The sequence below is a fragment of the Phacochoerus africanus genome, chromosome 14, assembly GCF_016906955.1.
Source record: "Phacochoerus africanus isolate WHEZ1 chromosome 14, ROS_Pafr_v1, whole genome shotgun sequence".
Classification (NCBI taxonomy): Eukaryota; Metazoa; Chordata; class Mammalia; order Artiodactyla; family Suidae; genus Phacochoerus; species Phacochoerus africanus.
In genome coordinates this window covers 11,636,381-11,657,104 of record NC_062557.1, presented here as the reverse complement: position 1 = coordinate 11,657,104, position 20,724 = coordinate 11,636,381, and the positions used below count along the sequence as shown (strand labels likewise).

General features: G+C 40.4%; 1 protein-coding gene across 2 annotated transcripts; it reads left to right on the top strand.

Moving 5' to 3' along the window:
- The first annotated feature begins 1,222 nt into the window (after window positions 1-1,222).
- On the top strand, window positions 1,223-19,795 carry PRKAR1A (protein kinase cAMP-dependent type I regulatory subunit alpha). Of its 2 annotated transcripts, none has more exons than XM_047757157.1 (11): window positions 1,223-1,355; window positions 4,639-4,818; window positions 9,582-9,752; window positions 10,538-10,629; window positions 11,370-11,431; window positions 12,274-12,320; window positions 12,975-13,133; window positions 14,651-14,711; window positions 15,829-15,950; window positions 16,879-16,960; window positions 17,315-19,795. In XM_047757157.1, the coding sequence occupies exons 2-11, from the start codon at window positions 4,645-4,647 to the stop codon at window positions 17,485-17,487; spliced, it is 1,143 nt and encodes a 380-aa protein (XP_047613113.1). In that variant the 5' UTR covers window positions 1,223-1,355; window positions 4,639-4,644; the 3' UTR covers window positions 17,488-19,795. The 2 variants fall into 2 exon arrangements, with proteins under 2 accessions (XP_047613113.1, XP_047613112.1); XM_047757156.1 differs by lacking the exon at window positions 1,223-1,355 and adding an exon at window positions 1,603-1,759.
- The last annotated feature ends 929 nt before the right edge of the window (window positions 19,796-20,724 follow it).

Below are 20,724 nucleotides of genomic sequence, written 5' to 3'. Positions count from 1 at the left end.
AGCCTAATCTGGCCCTTCCGATGTTGCCTGTGCTTCTTTTGACTTTCAGAAAGCAGGGGACAACCACAACTGCTTTCAGAAAGCAGGGGACAACCACAACTGCTTTCAGAAAGCAGGGGACAACCACAAAAGAGATACTCTGCTAAGCAGGAGCCCTGTCATGCTGGTAGCTGGAGGGAAGAAGTCGGCCTGCTAAGACTGCGATGTCGAACAGAAATACTGATATGAGCCACATAGGTAATTAAAATTTTCCTAATAGCTACGTTAAAAATGTTAAAAAAGGCGAAATTAACCCTAAAATATTTCATAATAATGTATCCAAAATTATTATGATTTTGACCTGGAATCAGTATACAAATTATTAATGAGATATTTATGAGGTGGTTTTTTTTTTTTGGTATTGTGTTAAACCCGTGGTATATTTTATACATACATCCTAGAGTATATAGCCCAAGAGTACAACAGGTACCAGCCAGACACGAGGATACACGTGTTCCAAGGGCCTCCTTTATTCATTTGGCGATTTTATACGTCTGAAACTGTCCCCTGCACCCCCTTTTTCCACGGACAGATTCAGTGATGGAAAAAAAAATGGCCGAAGCAGCAAAGAAGCCGTTCCCCCACTTCTTCCTCCTTCATCCCTGATTAATGCAGTTTTTGCGGGCAGTTGAGATTTCTTGTGTGGTCATGGAGGGTTTGTGCCCATCTGCACTTTTGTACTTCTCACCGTGCGAGGTCAGGTGCGAGGATGGGGGGCATTTCAGGTTCTAGAAAGACTCAGGCCTCTCTTGGACCTTGACAAAGTCCTTTCCAGCATTTTGTGCCCATGGGGCCTGGGTGGCCTCCACTGACGACAGCACCCCGGGAGGGGAGAGCAGTTCTATCTGCCAAGCAGACAGTTGGCGGGGCTCAGATTTCCTGGACCGGATGGCGGGCCGGAGGCCGGAGGCCCGCGCGGTGCTGGAGGAGCACAGGATGCGCGGCGGGGCGTGCGCATCTAGGCATCCGCCCGCGTTTGGCCAGTGGCGCAGCTGCTGCGGATCCGCCGGGGGCGGCCGCCTCCTCCCGGGCCTGGAAACGGCTGGAATCTCCCCTCCCCCGCCCAACGTCCCCCTCCGGCAGGGGCCACTGGGCGGAGTCGCCCACCTGTCATCCGAGACTCCCTAAGTGGGCTGGACTGGGTGGGGGAAGGGGGTTGAGGGGAGGGAGAAAAGGCCGAGGCGGCGAGGGAGGTAGGAGTGAAGGTGGGAGGAGAAGAGAGAAGAGGAGGAGGAGAGGGGAGCTCCCGACAGTCGCTCAGAGAAGGAGCGAAGAGCAGAAAATAAAGGGGACCTGAGGCGTCCGGAGAGGAACAGGTAAGGGGCGGCAGGTGAACAGAGGAGGAGAGCCCCAGGCTAGAGAGAGTGGGGAAGAGACAAAAGGCAAGCGTGGGGAAAGGGTGCAGAGGAGGGACGATGTAAGACAAAAAAGCAGAAAAGGAACGCTCCTAGAGAGGAAAGGCGAGGGTCCTTCAAGGAGCGGCGGGGGCGGAACGGAGCCCGCTGCACCTTTAAGGTTGCCAAGGCAACGGCTCTGGCCAGAGCGAGGCGCATTGACGTCAGCAGCCGGGCGTTGATTGGCTGTGGCCAGCCGTTTCCGGTGGAGTCGCCGCGGAGCCGCTATCGCTGTGTGCAGCCGGGCTGGGAGGGAAACGCTGAGGGAGCTCAGCAAGCCGTCACCTCACACCGGTAATCCCGTGCCCACCGCCGTCTGTCCCCAGGTGAGTGGGGTCGGCGGAGGGCCTTAGTGCGGCCAGCTTCGCCGCCCCGCCGCCCGTTTGGGGGCGCTGGACCGATCCAAGATGGCGTCACGGGGAGCGACCTGCAGGGGGACGGCCGCACCCCCTGCCCCTCCCCGGCGGGCGCCTCCCCGCGGGCCTCGCGCCCGGGGCCGCGCCCCCGGCCGGGAGTCTGCACCTCCAAGGCCTCCCGGGCGTCTGCTCCGGAGCAGGGCTTCCCAGCCACCCTGCTCCCGCTCACTCCCCCACTCCGCGGCCTTCGGGCCCCCGGGCCTCGGCGGCCATCGCGCCCCCGCCGCCTCCGCCCCCGCGCGCCGCGGCCTTCGCGCTCGCCCTCCCCCATTTCCTGAAGGACAACGGCTTGATTTCCCCGGAATCCGCCGTCGTCCCCCCCCGCCCCCGCGCGTCCCCCCCACCGTTTCTGGCCTGTCTTGAGACTAGGCAGCTCTTGTTTTCCTCTTCCCCGTTCTCTTCCTTGTCATCTCCAGCAATCGCTTTTCTTCTTTCTGGGATTACCGCCCCCTCGATGATGCTGGCCTGGCTCCTAAATTTCCTTTTGTCCCCTTTCATCTCCCTCCCTTTCCCGATTCCCCCCCCTCGCTTCCCCCCCCCCCCCCCCCCCCCGAGATCTCCTTGCCACCACTGTGGCCTTCCGACTAGCGTAGGATGAAGGATCGGCCTCTTCATTTTGTGGCCATGACTGTGGCATAAGAGAAGGGCACTTTTCCTGTCCTTCCTCTCGAAAAATATGCGGTACCTATTAACCCCTCCAGCTCGGTGCAGACGCGGTGCCAAAAGACTTAACTACTTGAGAGGTTCCTAGGAGGTTGGTGTTTTTCTCAGAGGAAGGAAAGCTAACACTCCCTCGGGATGACCCCAAGGAGGTGTTCCTGGCTGGTCTGAGGGTCTGCGGTCTGAATCAGCAAGTTTCTCAGAGCGTTATCAATATTTCCTCGCACGTAATCGTTTTGAAGCTGAGTTTTATCACAACCGAATTTTGAAAAGAAAGAATCTGAGTGTGTTCTGATGAGTAGAGACGATGCAGTGTACGTTTTAAAGCAGTGCAATAATTGGGTGGCGAGGGAAGCTAAAGCTAAATTGTTAGGCTCTTAAAATTAAGTACAAGTACAGAATTAATGTAGGTTGTATTCAATTAAAAGTATTAAGACCATAAATTCTGGATATTCAGGGCTTCACACGGAGACGGCATAAATCCTGGGACATTTTTGTTAATATGTGATCTTATTTCCAGTGTCGTCTTTTTGGTCTTTTTAATACATTGCGAACAAAAAACCCATTTCACCTCTTAGACCCAATTCTCTCATTTCTACTACAGACTTGATCTGAGTGATTTGTCTGGTTAAATGAATACATGAATACATGTATTGATATTCCTGAAACATGCCTGAATGTTTTGAAGCGTAAAAAGATGTGATTTATCATTGTTCTTGGGGGTTTTCAGTATTTTTTCAAATGCAAAAAATTCTACTGAAGTGGATTCTCAGTCTGGTTGTCTGAGCTGGAAAAGTGGCTGGTATAAATCTATCCTAGAGTCACGGAACATTTTTGTTGTTTTGGAGTGTTTATTTCTCAAGTATCATGGTTCTTTTTCTGTGACTTGTAGTTTATGTGCTCCTCAGGGAGCTACAGACTTTCTCATGGTCTGTTAATTAGTCTACTGTTATTGACCTTTATGATGAAAGTTGTCAAAACAAAATGAGTAACAGTTTAGCCCTTTAGCTCTTTACTCTGGTGTTTCTTTTTCCTTTTAAACAGAGTTTCATCTCAGTGGTTTTGTGTGCATTATATTTGGAAAAGACTGATTGGTATTGAATTCAGTTGCAGAGTGGAGGGGATCTGCTTTTTCTTCTAATCTTAGTTCCTTGATAATTAGGTTGGAAGGAAAACAGTGTTATGACTCTGTAGTTATAACTTTTAATTCCAGGGTAGGAATAGCTGCCCATTATAATTCTGTTTATTTTACTTTACATCAAGGTAGTTTGATGAACCTTCTAAAATTCTCTAAATGCAATTTATTTATTGAATCTTCATGTGAGTTTAAGACTTAGCATGTTTTAACATTTTCCTGTCCAGACGAAAATGTTTTGATATTTTCCAGTCCAAATCTTTTATCGTTTACTTGGTGTGTGTGTGTTCTAGTAAGGATTTTTCCCTCTTACCAGTAAGTGTGTTGTCATCTGGGTCTGGAATCTGGTAAAAAAGAGTCTGGAATGAAAGATTGCTTTTAAAACTCATCTGGGATTTCTTTTGTGTTTAAAAATTTTTTGATTACGTTGGTGGTAGTTGGCTCATTAGAGCCTTTGCTCCAGTGGTGTGCTGAGTAATATTAGGACACCCCCCTGGGATATGGGTTTACGTATAGTGCATGTCAGATGTTCTTCGTTGTGCTTACTTGCTTTCGCTTAGAGCTGCCTCGTGTGCCCTTGTAATTCTCTGTCCTGTTTACCATTTACACACTTCCCACGTCATCATGATTTCTTTTGCAGGAGGAGAACTGAATGAAATTCCCTTAAGGGCTTGACTCCTCAGCACCCCGCCTCTGCAGGGGATAGTGGCTCCTACTTCCTCCTGGGAGCTGAGCCTTTTACTGTTGCTGCCTGCGGAGCCAAGATCCTGTGCAGCAGGACCTAAATGAAACACTTCTTTGAGAGAATGCTGTTTCTCTTCGTGTTTTACTCCCTAGCTCTCACCTCCCAGTTTAAACACAAACAAAAAAACCACCTAGGAAAAAAAGTGCGCTGTGAATCAGTTGCCTAGTGAATTTGTTAAGTCAAAGGCCAAACTGGGGTTTGCTCTTTATGAAGGGTTTTTCACAAAGCATCTGTGTGTTTTTCCTGTAGGGAACCATGGCGTCTGGCAGCACCGCCAGTGAGGAGGAGCGTAGCCTCCGGGAATGTGAGCTCTACGTCCAGAAGCACAACATTCAGGCCCTGCTCAAGGATTCTATCGTGCAGTTGTGCACTGCGCGGCCCGAGAGACCCATGGCATTCCTCAGGGAATACTTCGAGAGGTTGGAGAAGGTAAAAATAAATGGGGGGAGAGGAGGAGCTGACCCTGACAATTTTTAAATGTAGTGCTGCAGAATGTCATGTGTTTGTATCTTTTGGAAGAAAAGATGTTCTGACCAAATAATAGTTTATACTGATAATCTAAAATAGAACTTTAGAAGAGAAATGCAGTCAATATGTTTTAGTAATTTTTAACTTTGTAATCAGAATTTATCAAAACACACTGTGTACTAAGTTTACTTGGCTAACAGAGTTTCCTACAGAGTTCCTTGTAACTGTTTTAATTAATATATAAAACTGATATAAATAAAATAACTGGATACATGGATCAGAAGTAGTATAGCAGTTGTATAAAGCGAGAAATTCTACAGTACTTGAAAGTACTTGATGCTTTTTCTCTTCAACAAAGCAAGTGAACGTAAAAGCTTTAGCCCACCTTTTGAAATCACTGTAATGGAGCATTTGAGTCTAGCTTGTGACTGATATATCAGAAACTCTGAATTAGTGAAAGTGTGTTTTACTTATTAATATGTTTCAGCTGAACCCACTAGAGAGCAGAGATGTCAAGACTGATGATTGTCCAAGCTTTGCTTTGTTTACAGTTTTGATATGCACTTGTTTCCTCTTGAGAAAAAAATGAGATCAGTTTTTAGTCTTTGTTGTTCATCCTCATTGCACGTATGTCAGTGGGACCTGTGCATGTATAGTATGTGCTTTTCTAAGCAAAATGATCATTTTTCACCAAGGCCAGTACTTCAGTTCCCTTCCCTCAAAAAATGATGAATGAGAAAGTTTGGATCGTTAAATGTTTTGAGTAGATTGATTTACTTTTGAAATTCATTGGTAAATTTACAGGTTTTCTTATGTGTATTGAAGTTTTGATGTGGTTCATAATGATTATGAACCGGTTGAGAGGCATTTTTTTAGGTATATGATTATTAATTATCCACTTGTACTGAGGTAATATGCCCTGTTGGTTTGGACAGTTTCTCAGTCAGCATAATTTGTTAGTAAAAGAATCTGTTTTACTAAGGTTTAAAAATGTTTGGATGGCTCTGATCAGGCATTTTCTGCTTTTTTCTTGAAAAGCTGTTTGTTAAAATTGGTGTCTAGTATCATGATTAGAATAATTAAAAATGACAAAAAACTAACTAGTCCTTATGAATGTCCCCTTGCTGTCTCGAAATTATGGTAGAAATTCTGGTTTTCTCTTATTTAAGCAGTTTCCTATAGTGAAATGCCATGGACCCAGGCTGCTTTGGACCTTCCCTGTCTTGAAGTAAAGTGCGTTCCTGGAGATCTAGCTATGAAATGGGTCACTGAAAGGTGATCCCTCTTTGGACATGAGTAGAAACCATCCAATGAGGGGATGAAGTTGGTGAGACATTAGGTGTGTGTCTTTTTATAGGGAGTGTTGAGTGCGTGGTGCTCATTTCAGAGCTGTACTTTCATAGCCCCGTTTAGGCACTAAACAAGGAGAAAACAAGACATGATCATAAAAGTAGTTTCTTTGCACATGGCTTTTTTAGATTTAATGTGTGTTGGCTTCTTAATGAGTCATAGCTTAACACACTTTTTCCTGTAATTCAAGGATCTTTGTTCACTTGCCTACATTTTTTTAGCCAGCGTTATATATGGTTCTCTGGACTTGCAAGTAACTAGGTTTTCAGCTTTGCAACAGGTCATTGTTCTGGGCATTAGGTGTTAGGTTGTATATCTGAAAATATAGTCACACTCTTGTCACCTTCTTCCCCACGTTCACCAGGAATCATGTTTCTGGTACCCTCAACTGAGCAATAAGGAATGTACCAAAAACTCGTACAGTTGGTTCACTGAAAGTGTCTACTTTTATTGTAGACTGTTAATTGTAATTTGAATCCCCTTGTGTGTGTGTGTGTGTGTGTGTGTGTGTGTGTGTGTGTATGTATGTATGTATGAACCTTGCCTGTCTGATAGATTAGAAGCATTTTAATAACCTGACCATGGAGTGTCTCCTACGTGTCAGGCACTGTGTGAGCACTTCACATTTGTACGTACGTACATACATACTCATTATTTCAGATGTGTGAGGCTGGTGATTATCACCATTTTACAGAGGTAGTAGGTAAAACTAAGAGAAATCAAATAACTTGGCTATGATCATACAGGGTAGTAGCTTTTGTTGCAGCACCATACGACCCTCAAATTTCAGTGGTTTACTACAGAAGTCTTAATTTCTTGGTCCTTTGCAGCTCTTCCAGGCTCAGGGCATCTTCTCTTAGCTCTGCTTGTTTTGTTCTGGGGTTGAGTGGAAGGAGCAGCCTCTTCACAAAGTACGTTGTTCTCAAGTCAGAGGGGCCAGGACCAAACCTCACAAGTGGGACATGGTATGAGAGGTCCACATATGTTCCATGGCCGGAAGAACAAGCCACACACCACCCCAAGTCAGTGGGATGGGACATTTACCTCACTACAAGGAAGAATGGAATGGCAGGGAGGGAACAAATAGTAATTGTTGAAAACATATTAAGTAGGTTGGTGGGAACAGAATCTGAACTTGAAACTCTCGAACCTAATGACAAGTAGGTGGACTGGGAGGAGCTCTTTTGTTTTAATGAGTGAGAGAACTGAGGCAGGAGGAGACTGACCAAGAATGAAAACAGCAAGAAAAAGGATATAAAAATATGTCATGATACGTAATCGAAATTGATGATCTCAGTAATGGTACTGAGTCATCAGGGTCAGGTTATGTGTGATTGCTTTAAAGACAGAGATCCATGAAACTGTTAAAATGCTTCTGGTACTTCAAAATTATGTTAAAAATTCACTTAGATAGAAGATAGTTCCAAATGAGATGTTGCTTGTGAAATTTTTCATGAAATTTTTGTGAAATATCAGTGACAAGTTTGGGGATAGAATTTGCATTTAAATTGTACTCTTGAACTTTACGCTTTGGGGAGACTTGAGTTTTAAAGTTCTCTGTTAATATGGAATGGGAAAACCTTACCTGCTATTGGAATTACGAGAATGAAAATGAGTGAGTTTTCTTTAAAAATGTATTTTTAAATAATAAATTGGTTATATATTTGTGCATGGTTCAAAATGCTGCAGGTACAGAAGAGTACAACAGTAAAAGGTCTTTTTCTAACTCCATTTGTCTTCTTGGCATGCAGCCAGTGTTCCATAGATAATATGTGGGCATTTACAAATTCATATCCATCATATTCTATCCAGTGTGTGCATGGTATTCCGTTGTATAGGTCTACTGCAGTTTACTTAAGCACCGTATGGATGACCATTTTGTTGTTTTGGAAACAATGATCTAATGAGTAACTTTGTATATCTGACATTTCACTTACTTGCATATTTTAGAAAAAATTCCTGGTAGTAGAATTATTGGATTATTTGGTCAACAGGTAAGTGGATTTGTAACTTAGTATGCAAATATATTGAAGTTATTTTTGTTATAGGCTCTTCTCATTGTGTTTTTAAATGAAAATTAGAAAATCTGGAGATAGGAGAAAAATAAAGACAACTCCCTCCCCCAAAAATAAAAAAAATAAAAAGCAGGTATGAGTCTACTAATAGAAGTAAACCCTATTAATACCTTGATGGTTATCATTCTAGACTTTTCTTGCTGTATTTATTTATTCTTTTATTTGTTTGATGCAAAATGCAGAGCTGAGTACAATGCAGGAGAAAGAGTCGACATTTTAATTTCTTTTTTTATAAAAAATGTTCAGAAAAAATTAGTAAATGCTGAGTTCATTTAGTGTTTGAAAGATGGTTTAGAAAAATAGTGGAGAATGAGTCAAATGAGTGAGAAAGTAATAGATAACCATTCTTGGCTTTTTTCTTGCTGGTTTTACGTCAGGCATAACTCATTCTTTACTGCAGCCAAGTTTTTTTAAAGCCAGTAAACTTGTTTTCATTTGTTTTAACTTCAAATGTCAACCCTGACAATAAAGAACACTTTGAGCTTTTGAAGGAGAAGTATTGTTATATCTGATCTTAGTTTCATTCTCGGTTACCATCACATGTCATTATTGGTTTGTATCTGAGACTCCAGCTAGAATATGTGTTCTACAGACTCAGAATTCTCACCTATTGGGTTTTACATTCCCCTGGCCTAGTGTAGACTCGGCTTGGCAGATCCAGAGGATACATATTGAGTTGATGCAATAAGCAATACTATAGACATTGTTACGTCACATTGCTGTGCCCGAGTGGTTATTCCTAGGTGACATTCTTGGGTGTGGTGGGGCAGGGGTCTCACACTAATTTCCCAGGATTTCGTTTTATAGTTTATTACTATTGAGGGCATTATACATCATTATTGATATGTTATTAACAAGGGTATATGTTTTTTACTTGCATGTTATGTGCCCTTGTTCCAATGGCTTTGTTTTTTAGTGAATGTAGGTGGCATCTGTTATCAGCTGAGAAACAGCATAGTCCTTTCAGAGTACTTCTTTTTTTTCTTTTGTGGGCATACTCACAGCATATGGAAGTTCCCTGGCCAGGGGTTGAATCTGAGCTGCAGCTTTGACCTGCAGCACAGCTGTGGCAATGCTGGATCCTTAACCCACTGTACCACAGCGGGAACTCCCCAGAGTATTTCTTTTCAAAACAGCTCTCCATTTTTTCCCATTTGTAATTGGCCTTTCCCCCTTAACTTTCATGCCTGTATAGAAGGAAAGATTGGAAGCAACTGAGAAGGACTGTCATTGGAATATGAGAATACCAGCTTTATATGCTAAATGGTGTCATTTTATAAACTGATGATTTTTTTTCAGGAGGAGGCAAAACAGATCCAGAATCTGCAGAAAGCAAGTGCCCGTGCAGACTCGAGGGAGGATGAAATCTCTCCTCCTCCACCTAACCCAGTGGTAAAGGGCCGGAGGCGACGAGGTGCTATCAGTGCTGAGGTCTATACGGAGGAAGATGCTGCATCATATGTTAGAAAGGTAGTTTGATAGCTTAACGTTGAGGAAATTTTTGGGGACCCATGAGGTAGTCCTCCAGTTTCCTGTGATGAATACATATGGTATTTCAAATAGTGAAACACAGACAGGCCCTGTGTAGTTCCTGGGCCCTGGGAACAGCTTTCTATAATACATGCCATCCTAGGAAACAATGTAATGGTAATTATAAAACAGTGAATAATTGCATTTAGGGGATTTTCTTTTACATGTTTTGTAGTAGAAGAGCAGGCAGCGTTCCTTTTCTCTCTTGAATTGTGGTGTTATTTTTCTGACATCCTACAAGTTATGTTATGGCTTTTAACCTGTTAGCCTGTAAGTTTCATTCATATCAGTTGGCTCTTCCTTAGAGCCAGTCTCCTATTTTGAGTTGTCCCGTTAGCCTGAAGGGGAAGGGAATTGTGCTGGCAAAAGGTTGTGAAACTAATATGTGGTCATAGTTTAAAAAATGATTGTCATAAAATGCTTATTTTTGCCTCAATAATGACCTTGGGCAAGGAGTTTCTGTTTTGTTTCTTTAGTTGTTGACTAGGATCCAAATGCCTATCTTTAAATACAGGCCTAGTTGTAGGCAAAGGGGATGAATTGGTCGATATTTGTTGGGTACTCTGGATCAAAAATAGTGTAAGAATGTTATGTTGAAAATATTTAACTCAAAGCAGTCTTGTTTCAATGCCGTAAGGTAGCTTGAATTTAATTGAAATGTGGGTTGCAGATGTGAAGTGGTTTTGGTTTGTGGGATTATCATTTTACTTTCTGTTCTTTCTTAGGTTATACCAAAAGATTATAAGACAATGGCTGCTTTAGCTAAAGCCATTGAAAAGAATGTACTGTTTTCACATCTTGATGATAATGAGAGAAGGTAGGTATAGGTTCTTTGTTTTTCCAGTACAGCTGCAATCCCAAACCAGTCTTATCATTGTTGCAAGTTTTAAGGCTCCTAATAATCATTCTCTTGATGACTGAAAATCTGGGAGCTTTGCTTTTTAGGGCTACACTCATGGCATATGGAAGTTCCCAGGCTAGGGGTTGAATTGGAGCTGCAGCTGCCAGCCTACAACACAGCCGTAGCAACACAGCCTCCGAGCTGTGTTTTCGACCTGCATCACAACTTGAGGCAGTGCCAGATCCTTAACCCACTGAGCAAGGCCAGGGAGTGAACCCAAATCCTCATGGATACTAGTTGGATTCATTTCCACTGAGCCACAAATGGAACTCTGTGGGAGCTTTAATTCTAAGGTTAATATTTTATTTTTTATTTTTTGTCTTTTGTCTTTTTTGTTGTTGTTGTTGCTATTTCTTGGGCCGCTCCCGCGGCATATGGAGGTTCCCAGGCTAGGGGTCCAATCGCAGCTGTAGCCACCGGCCTACGCCAGAGCCACAGCAACGCGGGATCCGAGCCGCGTCTGCAACCTACACCACAGCTCACGGCAACGCCGGATCGTTAACCCACTGAGCAAGGGCAGGGACTGAACCCGCAACCTCATGGTTCCTAGTCGGATTCGTTAACCACTGCGCCACGACGGGAACTCCCTAAGGTTAATATTTGAAATCCATAGAAGAGGCACATGAAATGTAACCCGAGGCCTTCTGCCCTTGCAGTGATATTTTTGATGCCATGTTTCCGGTTTCCTTTATTGCTGGAGAGACTGTTATTCAGCAAGGTAAGAGTTATTGCTCTTAATGGCATGCAGTATCATTATTAAAATGTGTTTTCCTCTTTAAGCCTACTATTTTCCTTCTTTTATTCTATTGGGTTTTCCTATTTATTTTTTTAATTAAGCTCTTCTGAGCTAAAAGGCACACTGTGCCTAAGGGACTAATACTTCCCTAGAATCTGATGCCGTTTTTTAAATAGTAACTATTAAAGGAAAAGCATGCATTTTTACTTTGTATGGAATTCCAGAACCACACATATTTCGTATGTCCTTTATATTAATTATTAACCACTTAAAAAGTAAACGTAGGAAATCAGCAAAATACTTAAATTCATCATCATTTAGCCCATCTCTTTATAAAGTTCTCTACCTTCTACTGATTCTTACCTCTTTGTCCACCTCTGTAAACAAGAATCTCATATTTTGGGTGTCCCCTCTTTTTTCCTCTCTTTTTTACTATTGATATTTTCAAGGGTTTTCATAATCCATAAATTTTCTTGTTTAGTGACAATCTGATATTTTGTTATTTACTATTTTAGTTGTTTTCTTGTCTTATTATAGATGGCATAGTAGTTAATATCTTTATACACACACGTGGGTTGCTTTTTTTAAGTTATTTTTCAGAGGCATTCTTCACCATGAGATGACTAAAAACGTTATCACTTTTATGACTTTTAAAAAATATTAATGGGTTTTTTTACCTGTAAGATTGTGTTGTATTAATTGGTAATATACTCCTTTTCACAGCACCTCAGTAAAATAAATTCATTATATTAATTCAATGGTTTTGATTTGTACTTCTTTGATTGATAACATACTTCTATCTTTTTTACTCTCCTCACTTTTAGGTGATGAAGGGGATAACTTCTATGTGATTGATCAAGGAGAGATGGATGTAAGATTTAATAGTAGTAAAAATACATTGATGATCTTAAAAATCAACTTGTTATTTATTGCTTCTAAGAGTTTTTGAAGGGCTTTTACACCCTTATATGTTTAAATTCCTTTTGCCAAATAATTTAATGACACAGACTTTCTAAAGGTAATTTCTTTAGCTAGATAAGCAGTTCAGAACTTCTGCTAGATTAGTGGTTAAGGCACGTGTGCATGCAGTGGAGTCAGACAAGTTTAAGGGAGAGTCTAGACTGGCCATTAGCTGGGAGACTTGGTATGTCTTTCTTGATTTTAAGTCTGGTTGCTCCCATAAGGTTAGTGGAAAACTCAGTGCCTCCTGCACATAAAATGCTTAGCACAGTGCCTGGCACAGTGTTCTGTAAATATGTACAATTATTAATGCTTAGTTCATTCTTTTGCTTTGGTTGTACCTTTTTCTTATCAGATGATTGAGCCAGGTACAGAGACACTCTGAATTTATTTAACTCATTGTCAGAAGTCAACTGTCTTGTTCTGTGTAGCAAAAAATTAACATATTCTATTTTTTAAAACAAAGCTCAGGATTGTGATGTCTTAAAAAGGCTTGTAGGTTTTTAATACTTAGCGTGTTTGTGTATGTAAAAAAAAAGCAAAACCCAGTGTGTTTGTATTTTAGGTCTATGTCAACAATGAGTGGGCAACCAGTGTTGGGGAAGGAGGGAGCTTTGGAGAACTTGCTCTGATTTATGGTACACCTAGAGCAGCCACTGTCAAGGCAAAGACAAATGTGAAATTGTGGGGTATTGACCGAGACAGCTACAGAAGAATCCTTATGGTAAGACATCATGGTTTTGGGAGTGTGACTCACAATCCAGTCTCTGTAACTAATGTTTAAATAATACCTGGAGTTCCCGTTGTGGCTCAGTGGCCAACTAGTATCTATGAGGCTGCGGGTTCCATCCCTGGCTCAGCTCAGCTCAGTGGGTTAAGGATCTGGCCTTGCTGTGAGCCATGGTGTCAGTCACAGGCATGGCTTGGATCTGGCATTGCTGTGGCCGTGGCGTAGGCCTGCAGCTCCCATTCGATCCCTAGCTTGGGAACTTCCATGTGCCGCAGGTGTGGCCCTAAAGGAAAAATAAATAATAATACCACCACATTAAAATGAGAGTATTTTTTACTTTCAATGATCGAATGCTTTGCATTAAGCCAAACTTGGCATTATTCATCGTACCATTTGCGGCAGTGATCATTTAGAACAAAACCAGCCGGAAATAACATGGGAAACGAATACAGTGGTCAGCTTATGTTTGGAAATCTCTCCGTATGTCAATCAGTGCAACTTCACTTACCTAATCTTTACACATTACAGAGGGCCTACAAGTGCTGCTTCTGAGTGTATAAAGGTATTTAAGCTTCTCTAAACTGAAATGAGGTTATCAGTGATGCAAATGATGCCTCCTAGCACTGAAAAGGAATAAACAAAGTAATAAAACCATTGGAACATTCTGGTGATCTAATTAGACTTTTTGAGAACTTTGTGACAAATTTATGGAGTAGCTTGCATGTTTAAGACTCAGCTAATAGCATTAGTCATCATAAATGACTTTCTTAAATTTGTGTAGGACTTACATGGCTCTTTGGCAGTATGCAGTTGGATGTACCTAGAAAGTTTTCTGTTTTGGGAGGGTGGAGATATCCCAATAAATATATAATACATAATAAATATAAAGTAAATAATATATAAAAACATGTATGCATTTATAAGTGCAGAAACTTAAAAATTGCCAAGGCAGTTTACTGTGTAAGGAGTGTTTATTGTAGAGGAACTGTATGTTTCCGCCTTTTCTTTCTCCCAGATATATTGAACAAACCTTGCAGCTAAGATATTTTGGTTTAGTTTGGGGTTATGGCACTTTTTTTTTTTTTTTGGGTGAGGGTGGGGGCTCTTGTTTATAGGGTAATGAATTTATTTCCTACCCTCTGTGGTGGATTGGGGTTGTGCAAAAGGACCCTGGGTTGGAAATATATTCAGCTATAGTTACATATATTAGTTGGTTTTTTTTGGGGGGGGGGCTACTGATCATTTGCTTGTTTTGACATTTCGCTAATTAGTGTGTTCTTTGGACGTATACCTGGTGTTCATTTTAGAAGCAAGTTACTGACTTTTTATTGAACTGAACAAAACTGACCATCTTCAACATAAAGAGAACAATCATGTATCAAGAAGCAGCAGCAGCAAGCTTTGACTTCTCTGTTCTTGTTAATTTACTTGAAACAGTATTTCTTACTCTACAGCAGTGTATGATTTACACATTTTAAAGATACGACTTTCTTAACATTTTTCATTTATAGGGCAGCACGCTGAGAAAGCGGAAGATGTATGAGGAGTTTCTTAGTAAAGTGTCTATTTTAGGTGAGTGCCGGCAGATTGCATGGAGAATTGTTAAATTGAAGTGTTAGTAATGCTTGAGAAGGATAACTGATTGTATTTCATAAAGGTTACTCCAGTTAAGGACTCTTTATTTGTTGATGTTAATAGTAATGAAAAGCACATGGATTGCAGAGTTAAAGTTTGGCCAAGTGAGAAAGTAATTTTGAAGTATGTTTAATTTGCTAGTATATGACAAACCTCTTAGATGGAAATAAGTGCTGCTCATTCCAGAGCGACAGAAAGGCTGAAAGTCTCCTCTTCCTGACTGGACATTCACTTCACAGTTAGTCCCCTTTTGACTTCTGTCTCTGCTGCTCCATCATTGAGTTTATTGGTTCAGCAAAGTGAATATTTCCAAGAATTCATTTCCTCTTTAGAAAGATTAGATGTCATTTGCTGGCTTTCTCTGATACAAATGCTAAAAGTGTGGGGAAATTTAAAGGAAAGCCGGGTAATGGGAGATAATTTTATGTATTTCATTATGTGGACTTAGAGACATTATTATAAGCCGTTCTTCATGGGGTGGGGGGAATGGCACTTTTTATAAGGGAATAGTCCTCAACCATTGCTTCGTTAAAGTGAATTGACTTTTTTGCCCTTGTTTGTCCTTTCTCTGAAATGGTTGCATTGGCTTAGTGTCTTGGGTATTAGTTGGCCTTTGGGGAAGAAAGTTATTTTCCAGTTATTCTTGTTGGCTTTGTAAATAAATTGAACTGAGGATTTAAATAGATGAGTTATTTCTGTGAATCTCTGGAACTGTTACTTTTAGGTCCTGTAATTGTAGGTTTGATATTTAGATGGATGGCAGTCTTTAGGAATACTTAATGATTACATGCTTTTTATTTTTTCAGCATTCGATGTAGTTGGTGTAAATTAACCTGGCCACTGGGCCCCTGGAGGAAGGCTTTGAGGGTTATCTCTAAGTAATACGAAGATCTTGTTGAGACTAGAGGTAGTTGAAGACAGGCACCATGTTTAATCTGAGTCACTCCTAGAGTATTAAATGGGCATGGCTGTTGGGTTGACTATACTTTTTGTTTTGAAATTTTTAGCATTACCAAATAATGTAGAGAAATTCTTTTGATTTTCTGCCTCTTAGAATCTCTGGACAAGTGGGAACGTCTTACTGTTGCTGATGCGTTGGAACCAGTCCAGTTTGAAGATGGACAGAAGATTGTGGTGCAGGGAGAACCAGGGGACGAGTTCTTCATTATTTTAGAGGTAAGGGATTCTTCATGAGAGAGGATAAAGGGAATACTGATAATGATTTATTGCTTCAGTTTTTCAGATCATCTGACAGTTTTGTTTAAAAATTATCATTCACTTTGAAATGGTGTTGCTTGGTTTTCTGCCAAGCAACCACATTTTAAATGAGTTTGAGTCAGAATTCTGACTATTCATGAAGTAATAGCTAAATTCTGACCTCAAATTAATCCTCCTCATACAAGCCAAACAAAACCCAACCATTTAGCATAGCGAGTGTCCTGCAACATTGTTAAAATCATGCATTTGGGCTATTTGGCAATCAAGGATCAAAGGCCAGTATTTAAATTCTAAAGGTTATTATGTTTTATATCTTCACAGTCCATGGAAATGTATAGCAGGTATTCTTGCCAACCAAGGAGATCTACAAGGCAGATTTTCTGTGGATGTGGCTCAGTAGAAGCTAATGGGTATTATTTCAACCAGGGCTCAAAGAACTCTTTTGGTAAAAGGCCAAGTGGTAAATAATTTAGGCTTTTGTGAGCTGCAGTCACAGACTTAACTCTGCACAGCTCTCTCATAGTGGGAAGGAGCCATAGACGATATGTAATGAATTAGTAGGTCATTCTTATAAAATTTTACTTATTAAAAAAGGCAGTGAGCTTGGATTTGGCCTCCTACAGTTTGCTAACCTGAGCTTGAACCGTTTTAAGTTCCTTGGCATGGTGAGAAGCACCCCCTCGCAGGGACTGCTGGGAAAATAGGAGTCAAGCCCATGCAGTGACTCTTGAGCCATCTTTTATCACATGAGCTTAGAGGATTTGATATAACTGCCGAATCTTTTTTTTCCCCCCTGCAAAGTAGCTAAAATTGCATGCAATGTTTAAAATACCACCCTGGATTTGAAAGTGTTAATATATTTTGCTTCTTGGTGGTTTTATTATAGGGTTCAGCTGCTGTACTACAGCGTCGTTCAGAAAACGAAGAGTTTGTTGAAGTGGGAAGATTGGGGCCTTCTGATTATTTTGGTATGTGGATTTCCTCACAGTAAATGCATAGTTTCTTTTAAGTCACTTCTCAATGAGCTGTCCGTTTTTCATAATCTTTTTTCTTCTCCTGAATTTTATTTTTTATTTTAGTTTTTTGGCTCTCAGAGAAGCAGTGTGAGATTCTGACCTCTACTCAGTTAATAATTAACGTATTGATTGTCTCGTATCTGTCCGTTTCCTTTTTTTTCTTAAGTGCAGATGTGGTGGGGCCTGTGCCAAGTTATTAAGAGAAATAAATACTGGTTTTTCCTTTTTCATCGGAAGTACGCCTCTAAGAAAATGTTTTCCTTGGAAGTTAGCCTACTCTTGACCCCATCCTTTTCCCTTCTCCAGGCGAAATCGCACTACTGATGAATCGTCCTCGCGCTGCCACTGTGGTTGCTCGTGGCCCGTTGAAGTGCGTTAAGCTGGACCGACCTAGATTTGAACGTGTTCTTGGCCCGTGCTCAGATATCCTCAAACGAAACATCCAGCAGTACAACAGTTTTGTGTCACTGTCTGTCTGAAATCTGCCTCCTGTGCCTCTCTCTTCTTTTCTCCCCAGTCCATGCTTCACTCATGCAGACTGCTTTCTGGTCCCTCTTTGCAGCACCACGTGGCCACTGGCATCGCAGCTTCTTGTCAGTTTATATTAAAAGTTGCTTTTATTGCATCGTTTTTATTTTGGAGCATTAACTGAGTGCTCATACACAGTTAAATAAATAGAAAGAATTCTATGGAGACTTTGCTGTTACTGCTTCTCTTTGTGCAGTGTTAGTATTCAACCTGGGCAGTGCGTGCCATGCTTCTTGGTCAGGGCAGATCCCTGTGCCAAGTGATTTACCATAGAGTAATGATGTAACAGTGCAAGATTTTTTTTGTAAGTGACGTAATTTTCCTGTTATCATAAGCATATTTTAGACTGTGGCCATATATGCTGTGTTTCTTTATAAAATAAATGATTTCTCATTAAGCTCTGAGGATTAGGAATAACAGATAGAGAAAAATCTTAGTGTTGTAGAAAGACATTTGCCTGTATTTGAGCTAGTTTAAGGGTGGAAAAAATGCCCTTTTCTGCTAATGATCAGATGGATATCTGTTCAGTTCTTTTTTCTTTTTAATAGGAACTTTTATTTATCAAGCTAATATGCCTGATTTTGTTTATATTTGTTATTAATGTTTCCTCGCAATCTGAAGTATGTTTAGGTGTGGCTATCTATACCTGCTTTTTGAGTTTGACACCAAATCATAGGCTGCAAATCCTGGATTGTGACTTTACTATACATCTGCCTCAGCTCATAAATTCTGATTAGACCTTCATTTATCCAGCTAGTGCCAAATACTGATCATCAGTTGCTGAATTGAGAAAAAGAACTTGAGGTCTGTATTCTTGGTTGTTAAAGCTTTTGGTTAATGTACATCCTTCAGTTGACTCCAGGATAATAATCTTTTGTGCTCGTTAAACACTGATTCCAGGAGATTGGATTTGCTGGGAACAGATAGACTAAATGTCCTAACAGGAAAATGGAGGTGGTATTGCTAATGGGAGGAGTGGCAGCTGGACAGAGTTCAGTGTTGGGAACTTTATGCCACTAAATTCATTGGGGCATAAGATTTGGGAAGTTTTTTTACTTTGGTTTAAGCTTTTCCCCTCCTTTTATATCAACTAGAATTGATAGTGGGTTGGGGTGGGGTAGGATGTGTCTTGTGTTTGTGGGTCTAAAAGGCCATCCAGCTGAAGAAGTTCTGCTTTCCCATCCAGCGTTTTATTTCTCTGGCAAACATTTTTGTGTCCACTTGTGTTTTGAGTCTTAACTGTATTTCAGTATTTTCCAGCCTTATCAACCTTACGTGTTGTTACATTATTCCATGTGCACCAATGATACCTGTTTTGTTTTTATTATTGTAATTTTTTTAAACAAAATTTCACAGTTCCATAATGTAGGCACTTTTATTTGCATTGTGATTTATAGCATATGTAGGGTTATATTTGGGAGTGACTGCAAGCATTTTTTTCCATTTGTGTATAACTGGCTCTGATTATTAATCCTCTCTCCTTATCTTTTCCAGGTTATTTAAATTGGTCATGGTAGATTTTTTTTCCCATAGATTGGAACAGTTTTTAGGTTGTTACTAAGTTTGAAGTATAAATCAGAGAAAGAGGTTTAATTTCCATTTTGATGTGGGATAGAAAGCCACCTTATTATAAAATTTTTATTTTTCAAAGTAATCTATATTAAATGAGGATTTTTCTGATCTGTATTTTGTGTTTAGCTGCCTTTTTATATTTAAAAGATTAAAAATAAAAATTATGTCCCTATTAGCTTAAAGCTTGATTTGATCTTTGTTTAAATGCCAAAACTGTACTTAACTGAATTACTTAGAATGCCATAAATTTGCACAGTTTCATATATGTATATAATCATGTTCCTGTATATTTAGATACATGTAATGCTTTCTAAATGATTTTTGCCCTTAAATCATTTGGCTTGCTGTTTACTCCCTTTTGTAGTTTTTAATCTAAGAAAATTTAAGACTAAATTTAAAAGTGATCACATTTAAAGCTTTATCTTTGTGCAATCTGACTATATGTGAGAAATCAGGATTGGCACCATTTGTCTCAGTTGATAGGCAGGGCTTTAGAAGTCATTATTTCTGGGCTTGGTAAATGAATTTCTGAGATCTACTTTAGAAAGTATAGATGGCCAAAGGACCATTTTGTATTGTTTCCTGGTTACTAGTCTGATTATACTGTGTGTGCTAATATACTCTATTCTTTTTGTTATAGATTGTCTTAATGGTAGGCCAAGTAATAAAAAAGATTAAATAATTTAATTCTTTAACGAATCAGTTTTTCTTTCCTTTCTCCTTTCTTCTCCTTCCTCTCTCCCCCAGAAACTCCTAATCTGGTGGGCAAGAATGAAAATTCACAGTGAATTAGGGGGTTAGTGTTTTGAAAGAGTAGTATGTTTGTTTTCAGTGTTTTCTAATTCAGTTTGTCAAAGAATGAACCTAAAAAGCCTTACTTAAAGGGTAATTGAGATGTAGCAAACGTGTTTGCCGAGCAATGGAAAGAAAAGATTAAATCAAAAGCCAAAGATTTCCTTTTTATTGAAACCAGACTGGTTCTCTGGCCTTGGAACTTTCCCAGCCTTAATGGGGAAATAATCACTTCTAGGTCAGCATACACTTTGATTTAAATGTAATAGATACATTCATATACTTAGGTATGCTTCTATATCATGTGTATAAAGTCATTTCTAATCCTCAGATCTCTGAGGCATGGGGTGATTAAATTGAACTCATTAACATATTTGAAGTAATTTTTTTATGTCCTTCAGTGAAGATGGAGATAATGTTGTCTTGTCTGGAACATCGTTGAAGATGTTCTGTTTTGTAACACAGGCGCTTTGTCCACATACAGTAATCCTGGTCTTGGAACATTTTGCATCACAGGATACAACTAAAGAAAATTTCCTGGGTTGACTATACTGGTTGTAGTTTAATTTTCCCTCTAAAATACTGGCTCACACAAAATCCTTTTTTTTTTTAATCTTTGTCTTTTTCTTTTTGCTTTTTTTTAGGGCTGCACTCATGGCATGTGGAAGTTCCCAGGCTAGGGGTCAAATTGGAGCTATAGTTGCTGGCCTCTGCCACAGCCACAGCCATGCCAAATCCAGGCCACATCTGCGACTTACACCACAGCTCACGGAATGCCGGCTCCTTAACCCACTGAGCGAGGCCAGGGATTGAACCTGCAACCT